The sequence below is a fragment of the Oncorhynchus kisutch genome, unplaced genomic scaffold, assembly GCF_002021735.2.
Source record: "Oncorhynchus kisutch isolate 150728-3 unplaced genomic scaffold, Okis_V2 Okis05a-Okis16b_hom, whole genome shotgun sequence".
NCBI classification, from domain to species: Eukaryota; Metazoa; Chordata; class Actinopteri; order Salmoniformes; family Salmonidae; genus Oncorhynchus; species Oncorhynchus kisutch.
Genome location: NW_022261982.1, coordinates 5,733,981 through 5,756,880, shown reverse-complemented (window position 1 = coordinate 5,756,880; position 22,900 = coordinate 5,733,981). Strand labels below are relative to the sequence as shown.

General features: G+C 47.3%; 1 protein-coding gene across 1 annotated transcript in view; it reads right to left on the bottom strand.

Moving 5' to 3' along the window:
• Window positions 1-16,387: 16,387 nt before the first annotated feature.
• The window catches only part of LOC109886542 (UPF0524 protein C3orf70 homolog A-like), a 30,072-nt gene continuing 23,559 nt past the window's right edge, over window positions 16,388-22,900 (bottom strand). Inside the window, exon 2 of the mRNA XM_031813650.1 lies at window positions 16,388-17,617. Coding sequence (XP_031669510.1) covers window positions 16,953-17,617 — 665 coding nt within the window. The 3' untranslated portion in view covers window positions 16,388-16,952. The remainder of the gene's footprint in view (window positions 17,618-22,900) is intronic.

Below are 22,900 nucleotides of genomic sequence, written 5' to 3'. Positions count from 1 at the left end.
GGACCCATTCACCCTCCAGAGCTTGCGTCAGGTCTGAGAAGGACACATTCACCCTCCAGAGCTTTGGGTCGGGTCTGAGAAGGACACATTCACCCTCCAGAGCTTGCGTCAGGTCTGAGAAGGACACACACCTGACAGTTCTCAGCATTCCTGGTTCTGACAACTGAGAGAAAAGCCTCTAAGGTCTAATACATGTAAACAGTGTGCTATTATATTATCTGTGTTCTCCATGACTCTCCTACTCTTTTAAAACGGCAGAGGAATGGGTCAGTCTCTGGTTTTCTGGATTTTAGTTTTAGTCAAATTCCAGAGGTGGTTGTTGTAGCTTGTCTCCTTCGGTTCACTTCATGCGATGAGTCATTCTCAGAATGCGTCCCAAATGGCACCCTATGCCCTACCCTAACCCCTAGCGCCCTGGTCAAAAGTCATGCACTATATAGGGAATAGGGTGTAATTTGGGCGGCACACTCAGTTCTCTCAAACTGTTATTTATTCATCAAGTCAGAGCGGCCTTCTGTGTCACGCACAGAGAGACACTTTAATGTCCCTGCCTGCCTGACAGCTACCATCCAAATTGGCCTGTTCAGTCTCTCTCTCTCTCACTCTCACTCTCTCTCTGGCTCTTCCTATTTATCTCTCTCACTCTTTCCCCCCCCATCTTCTCTCATTCTCTCTCTTTCTCTCACTGTCTCGCTTTCCCCCATCTGTGAGCAGAGAGAGACAGAGCGAATCCGCCCTCAAAGATGTCAAACATGACCCCCAGCCAGCATGGTCCCCCCGGCCGGGCGGCAGCGTGGCAGAGAGTGGGGTGCAGACATCACCAGTCTTTTCTCTATGAGGTGGTAATTATGATTAATGCTCTGGTCATTTCCCTCAGAGGCAGCTTGAACGCCTGCCACCAATCAGCCACCGCCGTTGTTCTAGAGACAAAAGGAGTGATGAATGGCTGGTTGCCAGGCACTGGTAGGGAGAGAGAGAGGGAGGGAGAGAGAGAGGGAGAATGGAGGCAGACAGTGAGGTAGAGGGAGAATGGAGGCAGGCAGTGAGGTAGAGAGGGAGAATGGAGGCAGACAGTGAGGTAGAGAGAGAGAGAGAGAATGGATGCAGACAGTAAGGCAGAGAGAGAGGGAGAATGGAGGCAGATAGTGAGGTAGAGAGAGAGAGAGAGAGAGAGAGAATGGATGCAGACAGTAAGGTAGAGAGAGAGGGAGAATGGAGGCAGACAGTGAGGTAGAGAGAGAGAGGGAGAAGGGAGGCAGGCAGTGAGGTAGAGAGAGAGGGAGAATGGATGCAGACAGTGAGGTAGAGAGAGAGAGAGAATGGAGGCAGACAGTGAGGTAGAGAGAGAGAGAGAATGGAGGCAGACAGTGAGGTAGAGAGAGGTGAGAATGGAGGGAGACAGTGAGGTAGGGAGAGAGGGAGAATGGAGGCAGACAGTGAGGTAGAGAGAGAGGGAGAATGGAGGCAGACAGTGAGGTAGAGAGAGAGAGAATGGATGCAGACAGTGAGAGAGGGAGAATGGAGGCAGGCAGTGAGGTAGAGAGAGGGAGAAGGGAGGCAGGCAGTGAGGTAGAGAGAGAGGGAGAATGGAGGCAGACAGTGAGGTAGGGAGAGAGGGAGAATGGAGGCAGGCAGTGAGGTAGAGAGAGGGAGAATGGAGGCAGGCAGTGAGGTAGAGAGAGGGAGAATGGAGGCAGGCAGTGAGGTAGAGAGAGGGAGAAGGGAGGCAGGCAGTGAGGTAGAGAGGGAGAATGGAGGGAGACAGTGAGGTAGGGAGAGAGGGAGAATGGAGGCAGACAGTGAGGTAGAGGGAGAATGGAGGCAGGCAGTGAGGTAGAGAGAGAGGGAGAATGGAGGCAGACAGTGAGGTAGAGAGAGAGAGAGAGAGAGAGAGAGAGAGAGAGAGAATGGATGCAGACAGTAAGGTAGAGAGAGAGGGAGAATGGAGGCAGGCAGTGAGGTAGAGAGAGGGAGAATGGAGGCAGGCAGTGAGGTAGAGAGAGGGAGAAGGGAGGCAGGCAGTGAGGTAGAGAGGGAGAATGGAGGGAGACGGTGAGGTAGGGAGAGAGGGAGAATGGAGGCAGACAGTGAGGTAGATGGAGAATGGAGGCAGGCAGTGAGGTAGAGAGAGAGGGAGAATGGAGGCAGACAGTGAGGTAGAGAGAGAGAGAGAGAGAATGGATGCAGACAGTAAGGTAGAGAGAGAGGGAGAATGGAGGCAGATAGTGAGGTAGAGAGAGAGGGAGAATGGAGGCAGACAGTGAGGTAGAGGGAGAATGGATGCAGACAGTAAGGTAGAGAGAGAGGGAGAATGGATGCAGACAGTAAGGTAGAGAGAGAGGGAGAATGGAGGCAGACAGTGAGGTAGAGAGAGAGGGAGAATGGATGCAGACAGTGAGGTAGAGAGAGAGAGAGAATGGAGGCAGACAGTGAGGTAGAGAGAGAGAGAGAATGGAGGCAGACAGTGAGGTTGAGAGAGAGAGAGAATGGATGCAGGCAGTGAGGTAGAGAGAGAGAGAATGGAGGCAGACAGTGAGGGAGAAGGGAGGCAGGCAGTGAGGTAGAGAGAGGGAGAATGGAGGCAGACAGTGAGGTAGAGAGAGAGGGAGAATGGAGGCAGGCAGTGAGGTAGAGAGAGGTGAGAATGGAGGCAGGCAGTGAGGTAGAGAGAGGTGAGAATGGAGGCAGGCAGTGAGGTAGAGAGAGGGAGAAGGGAGGCAGGCAATGAGGTAGAGAGGGAGAATGGAGGGAGACAGTGAGGTAGGGAGAGAGGGAGAATGGAGGCAGACAGTGAGGTAGAGAGAGAGAGAGAGAATGGAGGCCTCTCCTCTCTCTATCTATACTCTGTACCTGTCCTCTCCTCTCTCTATCTACACTCTGACCCCGTCCTCTCCCTATCTACACTCTGACCCCATTCTCTCCATGTCCTCTCCTCTGGCTGTGACCCCATCCTCTCCATGTCCTCTCCTCTGGCTGTGGAGAGAGTGATCTCAAGGATGGAGGTGACATGTTCTGTCCATTAGGGCTGGTATGTCTGTCACAGCATCAATATTGTCATGACTGTCTTGTGAGGATCCAAATACAGTAGGTCAGATCAGCTTTGCAGAGGGGGACGAGGGAACTGGTTGGGGTTAACACCTCACACCCTGTTGTAAATCAAGGACAGGACATTCAGCATCTCCCTCTCCAATGTTCACCAGAGGAATGTGCCTTTATTTTCAAATAAATCGTCTTCAGGATCCGCCACTTTTTTTCCTCAATTTTCACCTAAATGACCTACCCAAATCTAATGGCCTGTAGCTCAGGCCCTGAAGCAAGGATATGCATATTCTTGGTATCATTTGAAAGGAAACACTTTGAAGTTTGTGGAAATGTGAAATGAATGTAGGAGAACATAACACAGTAGATCTGGTCAAAGACAATCTTTCTTTTGTATTTTTTTTGTACCATCATCTTTGAAATGCAAGAGAAAGGCCATAATGTATTATTCCAGCCCTGCTGCAATTTAGATTTTGGCCACTAGATGGCAGCAGTGTATGTGCAAAGTGTTAGACTGATCCGATGAACCATTGCGTTTCTGTTCAGAATGTTGTATCAAGACCGCCCAAATGTGCCAAATTTGTTTATTAATAACTGTTCATGTTTAAAACTGTGCCTCTCCTCAAATCAAATCAAATCAAATCAAATGTATTTATATAGCCCTTCGTACATCAGCTGATATCTCAAAGTGCTGTACAGAAACCCAGCCTAAAACCCCAAACAGCAAGCAATGCAGGTGTAGAAGCACGGTGGCTAGGAAAAACTCCCTAGAAAGGCCAATACCTAGGAAGAAACCTAGAGAGGAACCAGGCTATGTGGGGTGGCCAGTCCTCTTCTGGCTGTGCCGGGTGGAGATTATAACAGAACATGGCCAAGATGTCAAATCGGAGGGTCTGCTGTCCGGACCTCTGGCAGTCTCTATGGGGGTGCCACAGGGTTCAATTCTTGGACCGACTCTCTTCTCTGTATACATCAATGAGGTCGCTCTTGCTGCTGGTGAGTCCCTGATCCACCTCTACGCAGACGACACCATTCTGTATACTTCCGGCCCTTCTTTGGACACTGTGTTAACAACCCTCCAGGCAAGCTTCAATGCCATACAACTCTCCTTCCGTGGCCTCCAATTGCTCTTAAATACAAGTAAAACTAAATGCATGCTCTTCAACCGATCGCTACCTGCACCTACCCGCCTGTCCAACATCACTACTCTGGACGGCTCTGACTTAGAATACGTGGACAACTACAAATACTTAGGTGTCTGGTTAGACTGTAAACTCTCCTTCCAGACCCATATCAAACATCTCCAATCCAAAGTTAAATCTAGAATTGGCTTCCTATTTCGCAACAAAGCATCCTTCACTCATGCTGCCAAACATACCCTTGTAAAACTGACCATCCTACCAATCCTCGACTTTGGCGATGTCATTTACAAAATAGCCTCCAATACCCTACTCAGCAAATTGGATGCAGTCTATCACAGTGCAATCCGTTTTATCACCAAAGCCCCATATACTACCCACCATTGCGACCTGTACGCTCTCGTTGGCTGGCCCTCGCTTCATACTCGTCGCCAAACCCACTGGCTCCATGTCATCTACAAGACCCTGCTAGGTAAAGTCCCCCCTTATCTCAGCTCGCTGGTCACCATAGCATCTCAAATCAAATCAAATCAAATCAAATTTATTTGTCACATACACATGGTTAGCAGATGTTAATGCGAGTGTAGCGAAATGCTTGTGCTTCTAGTTCCAACAATGCAGTAATAACGAACAAGTAATCTAACTAACAATTCCAAAAAAAACTACTGTCTTATACACAGTGTAAGGGGATAAAGAATATGTACATAAGGATATATGAATGAGTGATGGTACAGAGCAGCATAGGCAAGATACAGTAGATGATATCGAGTACAGTATATACATATGAGATGAGTATGTAAACCAAGTGGCATAGTTAAAGTGGCTAGTGATACATGTATTACATAAGGATGCAGTCGATGATATAGAGTACAGTATCTACGCATGCATATGAGATGAATAATGTAGGGTAAGTAACATTATATAAGGTAGCATTGTTTAAAGTGGCTAGTGATATATTTACATCATTTCCCATCAATTCCCATGATTAAAGTGGCTGGAGTAGAGTCAGTGGCATTGACAGTGTGTTGGCAGTAGCCACTCAATGTTAGTGGTGGCTGTTTAACAGTCTGATGGCCTTGAGATAGAAGCTGTTTTTCAGTCTCTCGGTCCCAGCTTTGATGCACCTGTACTGACCTCGCCTTCTGGATGACAGCGGGGTGAACAGGCAGTGGCTCGGGTGGTTGATGAAAGGCTTGTCTGAGGTGAGTCTGGCTGGGTGGTGGTGGTGTCAGGAGAATGAGACTGTCTACCATGAAACAATGGAATAATGGATCTCTCAACAGGAGAATGAGACTGTCTACCATGAAACAATGGAGTAATTCACCTCTCAACAGGAGAATGAGACTGTCTACCATGAAATAATGGATCTCTCAACAGGAGAATGAGACTGTCTACCATGAAACAATGGAGTAATTCACCTCTAAACAGGAGAATGAGACTGTCTACCATGAAACAATGGATCTCTCAACCGGAGAATGAGACTGTCTATCATGAAACAATGGAGTAATTCACCTCTCAACAGGAGAATGAGACTGTCTATCATGAAACAATGGAGGAATTCACCTCTCAACAGGAGAGCTCAGTGTTTAGAAACAGGCTTGTGGTATGAGGTGGCTGGTTGAGTGGAGGGGTACCAGGTGAATGATACTTGTCTGTTGTAGTCTGAGTGGTTTGTGGATTGATTGCGTAGGTTTGCATTATATGGAACAATACCCCCATCCCTCTAAAGGCCCGAGAGAATGATATGCTCAGTGGTTAGAAACACGACTGCAGTGGTAACTGATGGTGTCAGAGTGGTGTGTAGATGGATAGACAACACTGAAGCCTGCTGGACCCCACTGTCAGAGTGGTGTGTGGATGGATAGACAACACTGAAGCCTGCTGGACCCTACTGTCAGAGTGGTGTGTAGATGGATAGACAACACTGAAGCCTGCTGGACCCTACTGTCAGAGTGGTGTGTAGATGGATAGACAACACTGAAGCCTGCTGGACCCCACTGTCAGAGTGGTGTGTGGATGGATAGACAACACTGAAGCCTGCTGGACCCTACTGTCAGAGTGGTGTGTAGATGGATAGACAACACTGAAGCCTGCTGGACCCTACTGTCAGAGTGGTGTGTAGATGGATAGACAACACTGAAGCCTGCTGGACCCTACTGTCAGAGTGGTGTGTAGATGGATAGACAACACTGAAGCCTGCTGGACCCTACTGTCAGAGTGGTGTGTAGATGGATAGACAACACTGAAGCCTGCTGGACCCCACTGTCAGAGTGGTGTGTAGATGGATAGACAACACTGAAGCCTGCTGAACCCTACTGTCAGAGTGGTGTGTGGATGGATAGACAACACTGAAGCCTGCTGGACCCTACTGTCAGAGTGGTGTGTAGATGGATAGACAACACTGAAGCCTGCTGGACCCTACTGTCAGAGTGGTGTGTAGATGGATAGACAACACTGAAGCCTGCTGGACCCTACTGTCAGAGTGGTGTGTGGATGGATAGACAACACTGAAGCCTGCTGGACCCTACTGTCAGAGTGGTGTGTAGATGGATAGACAACACTGAAGCCTGCTGGACCCTACTGTCAGAGTGGTGTGTGGATGGATAGACAACACTGAAGCCTGCTGGACCCTACTGTCAGAGTGGTGTGTAGATGGATAGACAACACTGAAGCCTGCTGGACCCTACTGTCAGAGTGGTGTGTAGATGGATAGACAACACTGAAGCCTGCTGGACCCCACTGTCAGAGTGGTGTGTGGATGGATAGACAACACTGAAGCCTGCTGGACCCTACTGTCAGAGTGGTGTGTAGATGGATAGACAACACTGAAGCCTGCTGGACCCTACTGTCAGAGTGGTGTGTGGATGAATAGACAACACTGAAGCCTGCTGGACCCTACTGTCAGAGTGGTGTGTGGATGGATAGACAACACTGAAGCCTGCTGGACCCTACTGTCAGAGTGGTGTGTGGATGGATAGACAACACTGAAGCCTGCTGGACCCTACTGTCAGAGTGGTGTGTGGATGGATAGATACCACTGAAGCCTGCTGGACCCTACTGTCATAGATAACACTGAAGCCTGCTGGACCCTACTGTCAGAGTGGTGTGAGTGTATGGAACTAAACACTATTAAACTGGATAGATGTCTGTCTGAGTGTGGAACTAAACACTATTAAACTGGATAGATGTCTGTCTGAGTGTGGAACTAAACACTATTAAACTGGATAGATGTCTGTCTGAGTGTGGAACTAAACACTATTAAACTAGATAGATGTCTGTCTGAGTGTGGAACTAAACACTATTAAACTGGATAGATGTCTGTCTGAGTGTGGAACTAAACACTATTAAACTGGATAGATGTCTGTCTGAGTGTGGAACTAAACACTATTAAACTGGATAGATGTCTGTCTGAGTGTGGAACTAAACACTATTAAACTGGATAGATGTCTGTCTGAGTGTGGAACTAAACACTATTAAACTAGATCGATCTCTCTGTCTTATTGGCTTTGAATCATATAATATTTCCTCTTCTCAAAATGGTGTTTATTTCTGTAAAGTATTTACACATGACTTGACGCAAGTCCTGGATGCTGTGTGTGTGTGTGTGTGTGTGTGTGTGTGTGTGTGTGTGTGTGTGTGTGTGTGTGTGTGTGTGTGTGTGTGTGTGTGTGTGTGTCAGAACTAGGTCCAAAGCAAAGAGGCAGAGCTAACACAGTTCTTTAGAAGTGCACCTGGTTTGTTTTTCCAAATGTGTTATTCTGCCTAAGGGATAGACAGGATGAGAGAGGGAGAGACCGGAAGAGAGAGGGAGAGACTGGATGAGAGGGAGAGACTGGATGAGAGGGAGAGACAGGATATGACAGGGAGAGACCAGAAGAGAGAGGGAGAGACCGGAAGAGAGAGGGAGAGACCGGAAGAGAGAGGGAGAGACTGGATGAGAGGGAGAGACAGGATATGACAGGGAGAGACCGGAAGAGAGAGGGAGAGACTGGAAGAGACTGAAAGAGAGAGGGAGAGACAGGAAGAGAGAGGGAGAGACAGGATGAGAGAGGGAGAGACAGGAAGAGAGAGGGAGAGACAGGATGAGAGAGGGAGAGACAGGATGAGAGAGGGAGAGACAGGAAGAGATAGGGAGAGACAGGAAGAGAGAGGGAGAGACAGGGAGAGACAGGAAGAGAGAGGGAGAGACAGGATATGACAGGGAGAGACCGGAAGAGAGATGGAGAGACCGGAAGAGAGAGGGAGAGACAGGAAGAGAGAGGGAGAGACAGGAAGAGAGAGGGAGAGACAGGATGGGAGAGGGAGAGAGGGAGAGACAGGATGAGAGAGGGAGAGACAGGATGAGAGAGGGAGAGACAGGATGAGAGAGGGAGAGACCGGAAGAGAGAAGGAGAGACCGGAAGAGAGAGGGAGAGACCGGAAGAGAGAGGGAGAGACCTGAAGAGAGAGGGAGAGACAGGAAGAGAGAGGGAAAGACCAGATGAGAGATGGAGAGACAGACAGGATGAGAGAGGGAAAGACCAGATGAGAGAGGGAGAGACAGACAGGATGAGAGAGGGAGAGACAGACAGGAAGAGAGAGGGAGAGACAGGAAGAGAGAGGGAGAGACAGGATGAGAGAGGGAGAGACATGATGAGAGAGGGAGAGACAGGATGAGAGAGGGAGAGACAGGATGAGAGAGGGAGAGACCGGAAGAGAGAGGGAGAGACCGGAAGAGAGAGGGAGAGACAGGATAAGAGAGGGAGAGACCGGAAGAGAGAGGGAGAGACAGGAAGAGACTGAAAGAGAGAGGGAGAGACAGGATGAGAGAGGGAGAGACAGGAAGAGAGAGGGAGAGACAGGAAGAGAGAGGGAGAGACAGGAAGAGAGAGGGAGAGACAGGAAGAGAGAGGGAGAGACAGGAAGAGAGAGGGAGACAGGATGAGAGAGGGAGAGACAGGATGAGAGAGGGAGAGAGGAAGAGAGAGGGAGAGACAGGAAGAGAGAGGGAGAGACAGGAAGAGAGAGGGAGAGACAGGATGAGAGAGGGAGAGACAGGAAGAGAGAGGGAGAGACAGGAAGAGAGAGGGAGAGACAGGATGAGAGAGGGAGAGACAGGATGAGAGAGGGAGAGACAGGATGAGAGAGGGAGAGACAGGATGAGAGAGGGAGAGAGGAAGAGAGAGGGAGAGACAGGAAGAGAGAGGGAGAGACAGGAAGAGAGAGGGAGAGACAGGAAGAGAGAGGGAGAGACAGGAAGAGAGAGGGAGAGACAGGAAGAGAGAGGGAGAGACAGGATGAGAGGGAGAGACAGGATATGACAGGGAGAGACTGGAAGAGAGAGGGAGAGACCGGAAGAGAGAGGGAGAGACAGGAAGAGAGAGGGAGAGACAGGAAGAGAGAGGGAGAGACAGGAAGAGAGAGGGAGAGACAGGATGAGAGAGGGAGAGACCGGAAGAGAGAAGGAGAGACCGGAAGAGAGAGGGAGAGACAGGAAGAGAGAGGGAGAGACAGGAAGAGACAGGAAGAGAGAGGGAGAGAGAGGGAGAGACCGGAAGAGAGAGGGAGAGAGAGGGAGAGAGGGAGAGACAGGAAGAGAGAGGGAGAGACAGGAAGAGAGGGAGAGACAGGATGGGAGAGAGAGGGAGAGACAGGAAGAGAGAGGGAGAGAGCGGAAGAGAGAGGGAGAGACAGGATGAGAGAGGGAGAGACAGGATGGGAGAGGGAGAGAGAGGGAGAGACAGGAAGAGACAGGATGAGAGAGGGAGAGACAGGAAGAGAGAGGGAGAGACAGGAAGAGAGAGGGAGAAACAGGATGAGAGGGGAAGAAAACAAGAGATATACTCCCCGAGGCTTTCCATGCAGGAGGCTGCTACTGTAACAGTGGTGTGTGCGTGCGTCTGTTTATCATTATATTCCTTCCCCCTCTTCTCCTCCCTCCATCCACCCTTCTCTCCGTCATCATCTTTCCCTCTTACCTCCAGACCACCCACCACCCACCACACACCACCCACACAGAGAGAGAACCACTTCATTTCACCCCCATTAGGGAGAATATTCATGAGCACATTAACAATGACTGTTTTCTTCTTCTCTCACTCATTTTCCCCGCCTGAGGTAGATTTTGATAGCTTGAGAAAACCAGGGAAATAATGTTGTCTTTCTTTCTCCTGTGTGCGAAGCGTGTCGACGGACCAATTAAATGGAAATACGCTCCAATAATTGTTGTGGGTTTGAGTTGGGAAACAGGAGTCTGATAAGAGAGTGTTTTTCTGAGTAGCTGGCCAAGCCTTCTGGACTGAGACGATTTGGGAACCTATTATGATTGACAAGTGATGTGAATGGCTTTCTCCCCTCTAGGGAGAAGCTCTATCTCTCTCTCCTGTCTCCCAGGCTCTCTCTCTCTCATTCTATTTATCTCTCTCATTCTATTCTCTCTCTCATTCTATCTCGCTCTCTCATTCTATTCTCTCTCTCATTCTATCTCTCTCTCTCATTCTATTCTCTCTCATTCTATTCTCTCTCATTCTATTTCTCTCTCTCATTCTATCTCTCTCTCTCATTCTATCTCTCTCATTCTATTTCTCTCTCATTCTATTTCTCTCTCTCATTCTATTCTCTCTCCTGTCTCCCAGGCACTCTCTCATTCTATTCTCTCTCATTCTATCTCTCTCATTCTATTCTCTCTCTCATTCTATTTCTCTCTCTCATTATATTCTCTCTCCTGTCTCCCAGGCACTCTCTCTCTCATTCTATTTCTCTCTCTCATTCTATTTCTCTCTCATTCTATTTCTCTCTCTCATTCTATTTCTCTCTCTCATTCTATTTCTCTCTCTCATTCTATTTCTCTCTCATTCTATTTCTCTCTCTCATTCTATTTCTCTCTCTCATTCTATTTCTCGTTTCTTTCTCTCCAGAAGATAAAGAGAGAGGTCACATAAGTGACAAGAGGATAGAACATGATGGAAATGTTTTGTGCTGTTCTAATAACCAATTTCTGTGTTCATGTAAGTGACTGACTGAACGAATCCTCACTTACCAGTATCTGCAATTTGGCAGTAGGCCCAGACCTTGTTTTGAGAAGGAAAGGTGTCTCCGTTTATAATCTCATTACAGAGGTACAGATCAGGGAGTCAGAGGGTTAATCCCCAGGGAGAAATCCCCACCATCCAGCAGACCCAATCTGGTGACGTGTGTTATTGAAGCAGGACAACAACAAAGACAAGAAAACAACAGCAGTACAACATATCACTGGAGGTGGGAAAACTTCAAATCATTTAGAGTAACTGTCATCCATTACCAACATATTTTATTCCTTTTGCTGACAGGCATGTGGAGAAAACTATTAGCATATTTACCAAAGGGCCCCAGGGGACCGGTAATTCCTCCTTTAGACACATGACTCACATCATGATGGGTGGATAGAGAGAGAGGTGTCTTTGTAGAGCAGATGTCTCTATCTCCTGGTGGTTCTGTCTGCTATCTCCTGGTGGTTCTGGCCCCTATCTCCTGGTGGTTCTGACTGCTATCTCCTGGTGGTTCTGACTGCTATCTCCTGGTGGTTCTGGCTCCTATCTCCTGGTGGTTCTGACTGCTATCTCCTGGTGGTTCTGACTGCTATCTCCTGGTGGTTCTGGCTCCTATCTCCTGGTGGTTCTGGCCCCTATCTCCTGGTGGTTCTGACTGCTATCTCCTGGTGGTTCTGTCTGCTATCTCCTGGTGGTTCTGTCTGCTATCTCCTGGTGGTTCTGACTGCTATCTCCTGGTGGTTCTGGCTCCTATCTCCTGGTGGTTCTGGCTCCTATCTCCTGGTGGTTCTGGCTCCTATCTCCTGGTGGTTCTGGCTGCCATCTAATGCATGGTGGTGAGAAACACACTAGAGTGGAAAAGATGAATGCTTCATGGGAGCAGAGAGGAAGGAGGGAGGGGAGTAGAGGGGGAGTAGAGGGGGAGGGGGGAGGGGAGTAGAGGGGGAGGGGAGTAGAGAGGAGTAGAGGGAGGGGAGTAGAGAGGAGTAGAGGGGGAGGGGAGTAGAGAGGAGTAGAGGGGAGGAGAGTAGAGGGGAGTAGAGGGGGAGGGGAGTAGAGAGGTGTAGAGGGAGGGGAGTAGAGGGGTAGGAGTCGAGGGGGAGTCGAGGGGGAGGGGAGTAGAGGGGAAGGAGGGAGGGGAGTAGAGGGGGAGGGGAGTAGAGGGGAAGGAGAGAGGGGAGGGGAGTAGAGGGGGAGGGGAGCAGAGAGGAAGGAGGGAGGGGGGTAGAGGGGAAGGAGGGAAGGGGAGGGGAGCAGAGGGTAAGGAGGGAAGGAGGGAGAGGGAGGGGAGTAGAGGGGACGGAGGGAGGGGGGAGGGGAGTAGAGGGGAAGGAAGAGAAGAGAGTTGTGATTGGGGAAGAGGCGGGAAGGGGAGGGGAGAGAGAGGGAGAGGGAAGGGAAGGAGGAAGTGGTGGATGGGAGGGAAGAGAGGGGTGGCAAGGTCAATGAACTCCACTGTTGACAGTGAGGTAATACTGTACTGTATTAATCCTATATCTCTACTGTTGACAGTGAGGTAATACTGTACTGTATTAATCCTATATCTCTACTGTTGACAGTGAGGTAATACTGTACTGTATTAATCCTATATCTCTACTGTTGACAGTGAGGTAATACTGTACTGTATTAATCCTATATCTCTACTGTTGACAGTGAGGTAATACTGTACTGTATTAATCCTATATCTCTACTGTTGACAGTGAGGTAATACTGTACTGTATTAATCCTATATCTCTACTGTTGACAGTGAGGTAATACTGTACTGTATTAATCCTATATCTCTACTGTTGACAGTGAGGTAATACTGTACTGTATTAATCCTATATCTCTACTGTTGACAGTGAGGTAATACTGTATTGTATTAATCCTATATCTCTACTGTTGACAGTGAGGTAATACTGTACTGTATTAATCCTATCCTATATCTCTACTGTTGACAGTGAGGTAATACTGTACTGTATTAATCCTATATCTCTACTGTTGACAGTGAGGTAATACTGTACTGTATTAATCCTATATCTCTACTGTTGACAGTGAGGTAATACTGTACTGTATTAATCCTATATCTCTACTGTTGACAGTGAGGTAATACTGTACTGTATTAATCCTATATCTCTACTGTTGACAGTGAGGTAATACTGTACTGTATTAATCCTATATCTCTACTGTTGACAGTGAGGTAATACTGTACTGTATTAATCCTATATCTCTACTGTTGACAGTGAGGTAATACTGTACTGTATTAATCCTATATCTCTACTGTTGACAGTGAGGTAATACTGTACTGTATTAATCCTATATCTCTACTGTAGCTGATGGATGTATTGTAATGCTGTTTTAGAGATATATGCTGATAGAAATGTTAAAATGACAAACTCACTTCTTGGGACTCAATCACCACACAAAACACACAAGGCAGCCTCTTTTAGTGAAAACATTTATTAGAAAAATCAGATCATGGTTAGCTTGATATTCCCTCTGTAATATGTGATCATTTGACTGTATGTGTACAGATGTAGGATCTTCATTTGAGCCAGTTTGCTACAGTATGAAATGAACCCTGCATCAACAGGAAATGTGAATTATTACGTGGATTTGAATGAATTTACATTTTTGTCGGGGTTGATAGATGTTTTGTAAGGGAAAATCAAGTCTGAAATTCAAAGTGGAAATTAGAAACTTCAGAAGCCTTTTAAAACCTCAAATACACAACAAGTTGTACATTTCCTGCATTGCAGGAAAGTTGTCCTGCAACACGGTGATCAAATTAAGATCCTGCATCTGTATTTACAGTGATGTTTTAAAGCGTATATATTTTATCCCTGATGTTACGATTCTCTTTCAGAGAGGAATAGAAATTCACCCACAAAGCGTGTATATATATGTGTGTGTGTGCGTGTGTCTGTGTATATATATATATGTGTGTGTGTGTGTGTGTGTGTTTGTGTGTATATATATGTGTGCGTGTGTTTGTGTGTATATATATATATATATATATATATATATGTGTGTGTGTGTGTGTGTGTGTGTATATATATATATGTGTATATATATGTGTGTGTGCGTGTGTATATATATGTGTGTATATATATGTATATGTGTGCGTGTGTTTGTGTGTGTGTATATATATATATATATATATATGTGTGTGTGTGTGTGTGTGTGTGCGTGTCTATAGTTTCTGTGTGTTAATAGATCAGAAAGGTGTGCTTTGTTCAAGACCCTCAACATGTGATTGGAGCAATCATTTAGAGACAGACAAGACACACAGCGGGTCTTGTTGTTGTTGTTTTGTGGTGGTCAGAACAATGTCCCACTGCTACTGCTACTGCTCTGCATTGTGTCTGTAATACACTGAGATTCCTGTCCTGGGCTGTGACTCCTCAGGAAGTTACATGTACAGGGTCTGTGTTCACATTTCAGATATAGTCAGATGATTGTCAGAAAGCCTTGGCAGGACACTGGGTGTGTCTGGACGCTGTAACCCCTCCTCCACCGGTGTAGATAAGTCCTGTTATAGGTTATCTGTGTTGTTTGTGTTGTTTGTGGGTGTGGCCTGTAAACATGTGCATTGTTGTAAAAGACTTCAGATGTTAATATGCTCGTGATGTCACAGATTCATCATCACACATGTCCCCTTCCTCTCTTAACCCCCATCCACCCCCCATCTCCTATCTTAACCCCCATCCACCCCCCATCTCCTCTCTTAACCCCCATCCACCCCCCATCTCCTCTCTTAACCCCCATCACCCCTCACCTCCTCTCTTAACCCCCATCCACCCCCCACCTCCTCTCTTAACCCCCATCCACCCCCCACCTCCTCTCTTAACCCCCATCCACCCCCCCATCTCCTCTCTTAACCCCCCATCTCCTCTCTTAAACCCCCATCCACCCCCCATCTCCTCTCTTAACCCCCATCCATCCCCCATCTCCTCTCTTAACCCCCATCCACCCCCATCTCCTCTCTTAACCCCCATCCACCCCCTCTCCTCTCTTAACCCCCATCCACCCCCCACCTCCTCTCTTAACCTCCATCCACCCCCACCTCCTCTCTTAACCCCCATCCACCCCCCACCTCCTCTCTTAACCCCCATCCACCCCCACCTCCTCTCAACCCCCATCCACCCCCATCTCCTCTCTTAACCCCCATCCACCCCCCACCTCCTCTCTTAACCCCCATCTCCTCTCTTAACCCCCATCCATCCCCATCTCCTCTCTTAACCCCCATCCACCCCCATCTCCTCTCTTAACCCCCATCCACCCCTTCTCCTCTCTTAACCCCCATCCACCCCCCACCTCCTCTCTTAACCTCCATCCACCCCCATCTCCTCTCTTAACCCCATCTCCTCTCCCCCATCTCCTCTCTTAACCCCCATCCACCCCCCATCTCCTCTCTTAACCCCCATCCACCCCCATCTCCTCTCTTAACCCCATCTCCTCTCTTAACCCCCATCCACCCCCCATCTCCTCTCTTAACCCCCATCTACCCCCCATCTCCTCTCTTAACCCCCATCTCCTCTCTTAACCCCCATCCACCCCCATCTCCTCTCTTAACCCCCCTCTCCTCTCTTAACCCCATCTCCTCTCTTAACCCCCATCCACCCCCCATCTCCTCTCTTAACCCCCATCCACCCCCCCTCTCCTCCCTTAACCCCATCTCCTCTCTTAACCCCCATCCACCCCCATCTCCTCTCTTAACCCCCATCGCCTTTCTTAACCCCCATCCACCCCCCATCTCCTCTCTTAACCCCCATCCACCCCCCATCTCCTCTCTTAACCCCCATCCACCCCCCATCTCCTCTCTTAACCCCCATCCACCCCCACTCTCCTCTCTTAACCCCCATCCACCCCCCCCTTCCTCTCCTGTGTTTGTGATGTAAGCTTGTGAAGATACTTCTTAGTACACAAGTGATGTAACACGTGGAATGTGTACCAAATGGCACCCTTTTTTCTACATATTCCCTACTATCCCCTATGGGCCCTGGTCTAAAGTAGTGCACTATCCCCTATGGGTCCTGGTCTAAAGTAGTGCACTATCCCCTATGGGTCCTGGTCTAAAGTAGTGCACTATCCCCTATGGGCCCTGGTCTAAAGTAGTGCACTATCCCCTATGGGCCACAGTCAAAAGTAGTGCACTATCCCCTATGGGTCCTGGTCTAAAGTAGTGCACTATCCCCTATGGGCCCCTGGTCTAAAGTAGTGCACTATCCCCTATGGGCCCTGGTCTAAAGTAGTGCACTATCCCCTATGGGCCCTGGTCTAAAGTAGTGCACTATATAGAGAATAGGGTGCCATTTGGGTTTCAACCTTGATTGTTGTGTAAAAAGCAGTAGCCTCATGACTCAGAATGTGTTTGGTCACATCGTGCTCTTCATGGACTAGATCACATCCACTTATTCCTACATTTGTGCTCTTGTTCATTTGTGGGTTCTTTCAGCTGACTACTGGTCTGGAAAGATAAGTGAAATCCCTCCAGAGTAGAATGCGGTTGGTACACCATGCTATAAAAGGGTGAAAGGCCATAGGTAACCATGCTATAACAGGGTGAAAGGTCAAAGATAACCATGCTATAACAGGTGAAAGGTCAAAGTTCATAGGTAACAGGTCACTGTTTTGATGTTGTACGATTAGTATAAGTTAGAGGAATGTTGACAGGCTAGTGTGTGTGTGTGTGTGTGTGTGTGTGTGTGTGTGTGTGTGGCTCTAAGCTGAACCGGCTAGATCACTGTCTCATCGTCTCCATTTCAACGCGACAGTGCAAGTTGTCTCACACAGTTGTCTCGATCTTCTCAATAATCTCCACCATAGACTTGGACGGAGAGAGCAGAGAACACTCATCTTGATTCCACATACTTAGTGGACTAGACTCTCCATCACTACTTAACTCTTCATCCTCCTCCACTTCCTCCTCGTCTTCCTCCTCTTCCTCAGAACCCTCGTCACATGACTCCATGTAATGGCCGCCCAGCGCATTTATCCCAGAATCCTCAGAGCTGGACGGGGAGGAGCAGTGGTCTATTTTGGGGGTGGTGACCTTGTCCCCCAGGGCACTGGGCTTGGTGCCCTGGGGGTGTGGTCTGGGCTGGAGGTGTGGGTGGTGTCTGGGGGTCCGTTGGGGGTGGGGTTTGGACCAGGGGTGAGGGGGATGTGATTGAGGCGGGCTGGGCATGGTCGAAGGTTGAGGTCTCTGGACATAGCACATCTTCCCATTGATGCGTTTGACCATGTAGTCGTCCACGAAGAGGTCTGAGATGATGCAGAACTTTGGCGACTCCGGGCAGGGCGGGGCTTGGAAGGCGGGGGCGGTCATGAGGAAGCGTTCGGCCAATGAGACTGTCAGGTCCATGGTATGGTGGTGGTCTGTGGGCGTGGCAGGCACTGGGGTGCTGGGGAGGCGGCACACGTTGGTCATCGGCTGGTACACATATTTACCTAGAGAAGGGAAGAGAGAGAGTGAGAGAAGGGGGGAGAGAGAGAGAGAAGCAAAATCACAGTCTATTTAAACAGATCAATACTCAATCATGAGGCATCAAAGCCAAAGGAACTGAGTAACATTAAGAAATGCTATAGATGGAAAGAATGCAGTTTGGAAACCTACCAAAAAACAATTAGGCAACAACAAATTCAATCCCTTTTAGACAATTTCCTGGGTAAAACGTTCCACTGTAATAGTGAAGGTGTAAACTTGGCAGTAGAAAATCTTAACAGTATATTTGACCTCTCAGCTTCCCTATCAATCTAAAAATCTCAAATAGAAAACAATAATGACAAATGGTTTGATGAAGAATGCAAAAATCTAAGAAAGAAATTGAGAAACCTGTCCAACCAAAAACATAGAGACCCGGAAAACCTGAGTCTACGCCTTCACTATGGTGAATCACTAAAACAATACAGAAATACACTACGGAAAAAGAAGGAACAGCACGTCAGAAATCAGCTCAATGCAATTGAAGAATCCATAGACTCTAACCACTTCTGGGAAAATTGGAAAACACTAAACAAACAACAACACGAAGAATTATCTATCCAAAATGGAGATGTATGGGTAAACCACTTCTCCAATCTTTTTGGCTCTATAACAAAGAATAAAGAGCAAAAACATATACATGATCAAACACAGATCTTAGAATCAACTATTAAAGACTACCAGAACCCACTGGATTCTCCAATTACATTGAAAGAGTTACAGGACAAAATAAAAACCCTCCAACCCAAAAAGGCCTGTGGTGTTGATGGTATCCTCAATGAAATGATCAAATATACAGACAACAAATTCCAATTGGCTATACTAAAACTCTTTAACATCATACTTAGCTCTGGCATCTTCCCCAATATTTGGAACCAAGGACTGATCACCCCAATCCACAAAAGTGGAGACAAATTTGACCCCAATAACTACCGTGGAATATGTGTCAACAGTAACCTTGGGAAAATCCTCTGCATTATTATTAACAGCAGACTCGTACATTTCCTCAATGAAACAATGTACTGAGCAAATGTCAAATTGGCTTTTTACCAAATTACCGTACAACAGACCATGTATTCACCCTGCACACCCTAATTGACAACCAAACAAACCAAAACAAAGGCAAAGTCTTCTCATGCTTTGTTGATTTCAAAAAGCCTTCGACTCAATCTGGCATGACGGTCTGCTATACAAACGGATGGAAAGTGGTGTTGGGGGTAAAACATACGACATTATAAAATCCATGTACACAAACAACAAGTGTGCGGTTAAAATTGGCAAAAAAACACACATTTCTTCACACAGGGTCGTGGGGGTTAGACAGGGATGCAGCTTAAGCCCCACCCTCTTCAACATATATATCAACGAATTGGCGCGGGCACTAGAAAAGTCTGCAGCACCCGGCCTCCCCCTGCTAGAATCCGAAGTCAAATGTCTGCTGTTTGCTGATGATCTGGTGCTTCTGTCACCAACCAAGGAGGGCCTACAGCAGCACCTAGATCTTATGCACAGATTCTGTCAGACCTGGGCCCTGACAGTAAATCTCAGTAAGACCAAAATAATGGTGTTCCAAAAAAGGTCCAGTCACCAGGACCACAAATACAAATTCCATCTAGACACTGTTGCCCTAGAGCACACAAAAAACTATACATACCTTGGCCTAAACATCAGCACCACAGGTAACTTCCACAAAGCTGTGAACGATCTGAGAGACAAGGCAAGAAGGGCATTCTATGCCATCAAAAGAAACATAAATTTCAACATACCAATTAGGATTTGGCTAAAAATACTTGAATCAGTCATAGAGCCCATTGCCCTTTATGGTTGTGAGGTCTGGGGTCCGCTCACCAACCAAGACTTCACAAAATGGGACAAACACCAAATTGAGACTCTGCACGCAGAATTCTGCAAAAATATCCTCCGTGTACAACGTAGAACACCAAATAATGCATGCAGAGCAGAATTAGGCCGATACCCACTAATTATCAAAATCCAGAAAAGAGCTGCTAAATTCTACAACCACCTAAAAGGAAGCGATTCACAAACCTTCCATAACAAAGCCATCACCTACAGAGAGATGAACCTGGAGAAGAGTCCACTAAGCAAGCTGGTCCTGGGGCTCTGTTCACAAACACAAACACACACTACAGAGCCCCAGGACAGCAGCACAATTAGACCCAACCAAATCATGAGAAAACAAAAAGATAACTACTTAACACATTGGAAAGAATTAACAAAAAAACAGAGCAAACTAGAATGCTATTTGGCCCTACAGAGAGAGTACACAGCGGCAGAATACCTGACCACTGTGACTGACCCAAAATTAAGGAAAGCCTTGACTATGTACAGACTCAGTGAGCATAGCCTTGCTATTGAGAAAGGCCGCCGTAGGCAGACATGGCTCTCAAGAGAAGACAGGCTATGTGCTCACTGCCCACAAAATGAGGTGGAAACTGAGCTGCACTTCCTAACCTCCTGCCCAATGTATGACCATATTAGAGAGACATATTTCCCTCAGATTACACAGATCCACAAAGAATTCGAAAACAAATCCAATTTTGAAAAACTCCCATATCTACTGGGTGAAATTCCACAGTGTGCCATCACAGCAGCAAGATTTGTGACCTGTTGCCACGAGAAAAGGGCAACCAGTGAAGAACAAACACCATTGTAAATACAACCCATATTTATGCTTATTTATTTTATCTTGTGTCCTTTAGCCATTTGTACATTGTTAGAACACTGTATATATATATATATATAATATGACATTTGTAATGTCTTTACTGTTTTGAAACTTCTGTATGTGTAATGTTTACTGTTAATTTTTGTTGTTTTTCACTTTATATATTCACTTTGTATGTTGTGTACCTCACTTGCTTGGCAATGTTAACACATGTTTCCCATGCCAATAAGCCCTTGAATTGAGAGAGAGAGAGAGAGAGAGAGAGAGAGAGAGAGAGAGAGAGAGAGAGAGAGAGAGAGAGAGAGAGAGAGAGAGAGAGAGAGAGAGAGAGAGAGAGAGAGAGAGAGAGAGAGAGAGAGAGAGAGAGAGAGAGAGAGAGAGAGAGAGAGAGAGAGAGAGAGAGAGAGAGAGAGAGAGAGAGAGAGAGAGAGAAGAGAGAGAGAGAGAGAGAGAGAGAGAGAGAGAGAGAGAGAGAGAGAGAGAGAGAGAGAGAGAGAGAGAGAGAGAGAGAGAGAGAGAGAGAGAGAGAGAGAGAGAGAGAGAGAGAGAGAGAGAGAGTTACTTTATGTAACCTAACAAATACATAACTGAAATACGTGGGTATTCAATCACAAAGATAGAAGCATTACAAGGGAAACAGTAAGAATGACAAGCAAGATACTCATATACAGCAGTATGCGGACACCCCTTCAAATGATACTCGTATACAGCAGTATGTGGACACCCCTTCAAATGATACTCGTATACAGCAGTACGAGGACACCCCTTCAAATGATACTCGTATACAGCAGTATGAGGACACCCCTTCAAATGATACTCGTATACAGCAGTATGAGGACACCCCTTCAAATGATACTCATATACAGCAGTATGTGGACACCCCTTCAAATGATACTCGTATACAGCAGTATGAGGACACCCCTTCAAATGAGTGGATTCCACTATTTCAGCCACACCCGTTGCTGACAGATGTATCAAATCGAGCACACAGCCATGCAATCTCCATAGACAAACAGTGGCAGTAGAATGGCCTTACTGAAGAGCTCAGTGACTTTCAACGTGGCACCGTCATAGGATGCCACCTTTCCAACAAGTCAGTTTGTCAAATTTCTGCACTGCTAGAGCTACCCCAGTCAACTGTAAGTGCTGTTATTGTGAAAACATCTAGGAGCAACAACGGCTCAGCCGCGAAAGTGGTAGGCCACACAAGCTGAAGCGCGTAGCGCATAAAAATTGTCTGTCCTCGGTTGCAACACTCACTACCGAGTTCCAAACTGCCTCTGGAAGCAACGTCAGCACAAGAACTGTTCGTCGGGAGCTTCATGAAATGGGTTTCCATGGCAGAGCAGCCGCACACAAGCCTAACGATCACCATGTGTAATGCCAAGTGTTGGCTGCAGTGGTGTAAAGCTCGCCACCACTGGACTCTGGAGTAGTGGAAACGCGTTCTCTGGACTGATGAATCACGCTTCACCATCTGGAAGTCAGACAGACAACTCTGGGTTTGGCAGATGCAAGGAGAACGCTACCTGCCCCAATGCATAGTGCCAACTGTAAAGTTTGGTGGATGAGGTCTGGGGCTGTTGTTCATGGTTCGGGCTACGCCTCTTAGTTCCAGTGAAGGGAATCTTAATGCTTTTATTTACTTAATCCATTTTAGAATAAGGCTGTAAAATATCAAAATGTGGAAAAAGTGAAGGGGTCTGAATACTTTCAGAATCTCTCTCTCCCTCATTCTTTCCACCCTACTGTGTGTTACCATGGGAATCTCCAGTATAACACGTTCTCCTCTCTTCCCTCCCTCATCTGCTCCCCTCCCTAACTCCCTCCCTCTCTTTCCTTCCTTCCTTCCTTCCTTCCTTCCTTCCTTCCTTCCTTCCTTCCTTCCTTCCTTCCTTCCTTCCTTCCTTCCTTCCTTCCTTCCTTCCTCCCTCCCTCCCTCTCTTCCCTCTCTCTTCCCTCTCTCCTTCCTTCCTTCCTCCCTATCTCTTCCCTCTCTCTTCCCTCTCTCCTTCCTCCCTCCCTCCCTCTCTCTCCTTCCTCCTCTCCTCCACTGAGAACTGGAGCATCACAAACACACAAGAGGATGAGATTCTACAAGAGGAGATTCTACAGGAGAATGAGATTCTACAGGAGGAGAATATTCTACAGGAGGAGGAGTTCTACAGGAGGAGGAGGAGATTCTACAGGAGGAGGAGGAGATTCTACAGGAGGTGATTCTACAGGAGGAGACTCTACAGGAGGAGGGGATTCTACAAGATGAGGAGTTCTACAGGAGGCGGAGATTCTACAGGAGCAGGATATTCTAGAGGAGGAGGAGGAGATTCTACAGGAGCAGGAGATTCTACAGGAGCAGGAGATTCTACAGGAGCAGGAGATTCTAGAGGAGCAGGATATTCTACAGGAGCAGGATATTCTACAGGAGGAGGAGATTCTACAGGAGGCGGAGATTCTACAGGAGCAGGAGTTCTACAGGAGGAGGAGATTCTACAGGAGGAGGAGATTCTACAGGAGCAGGAGATTCTACAGGAGGAGGAGATTCTACAGGAGGAGGAGATTCTAC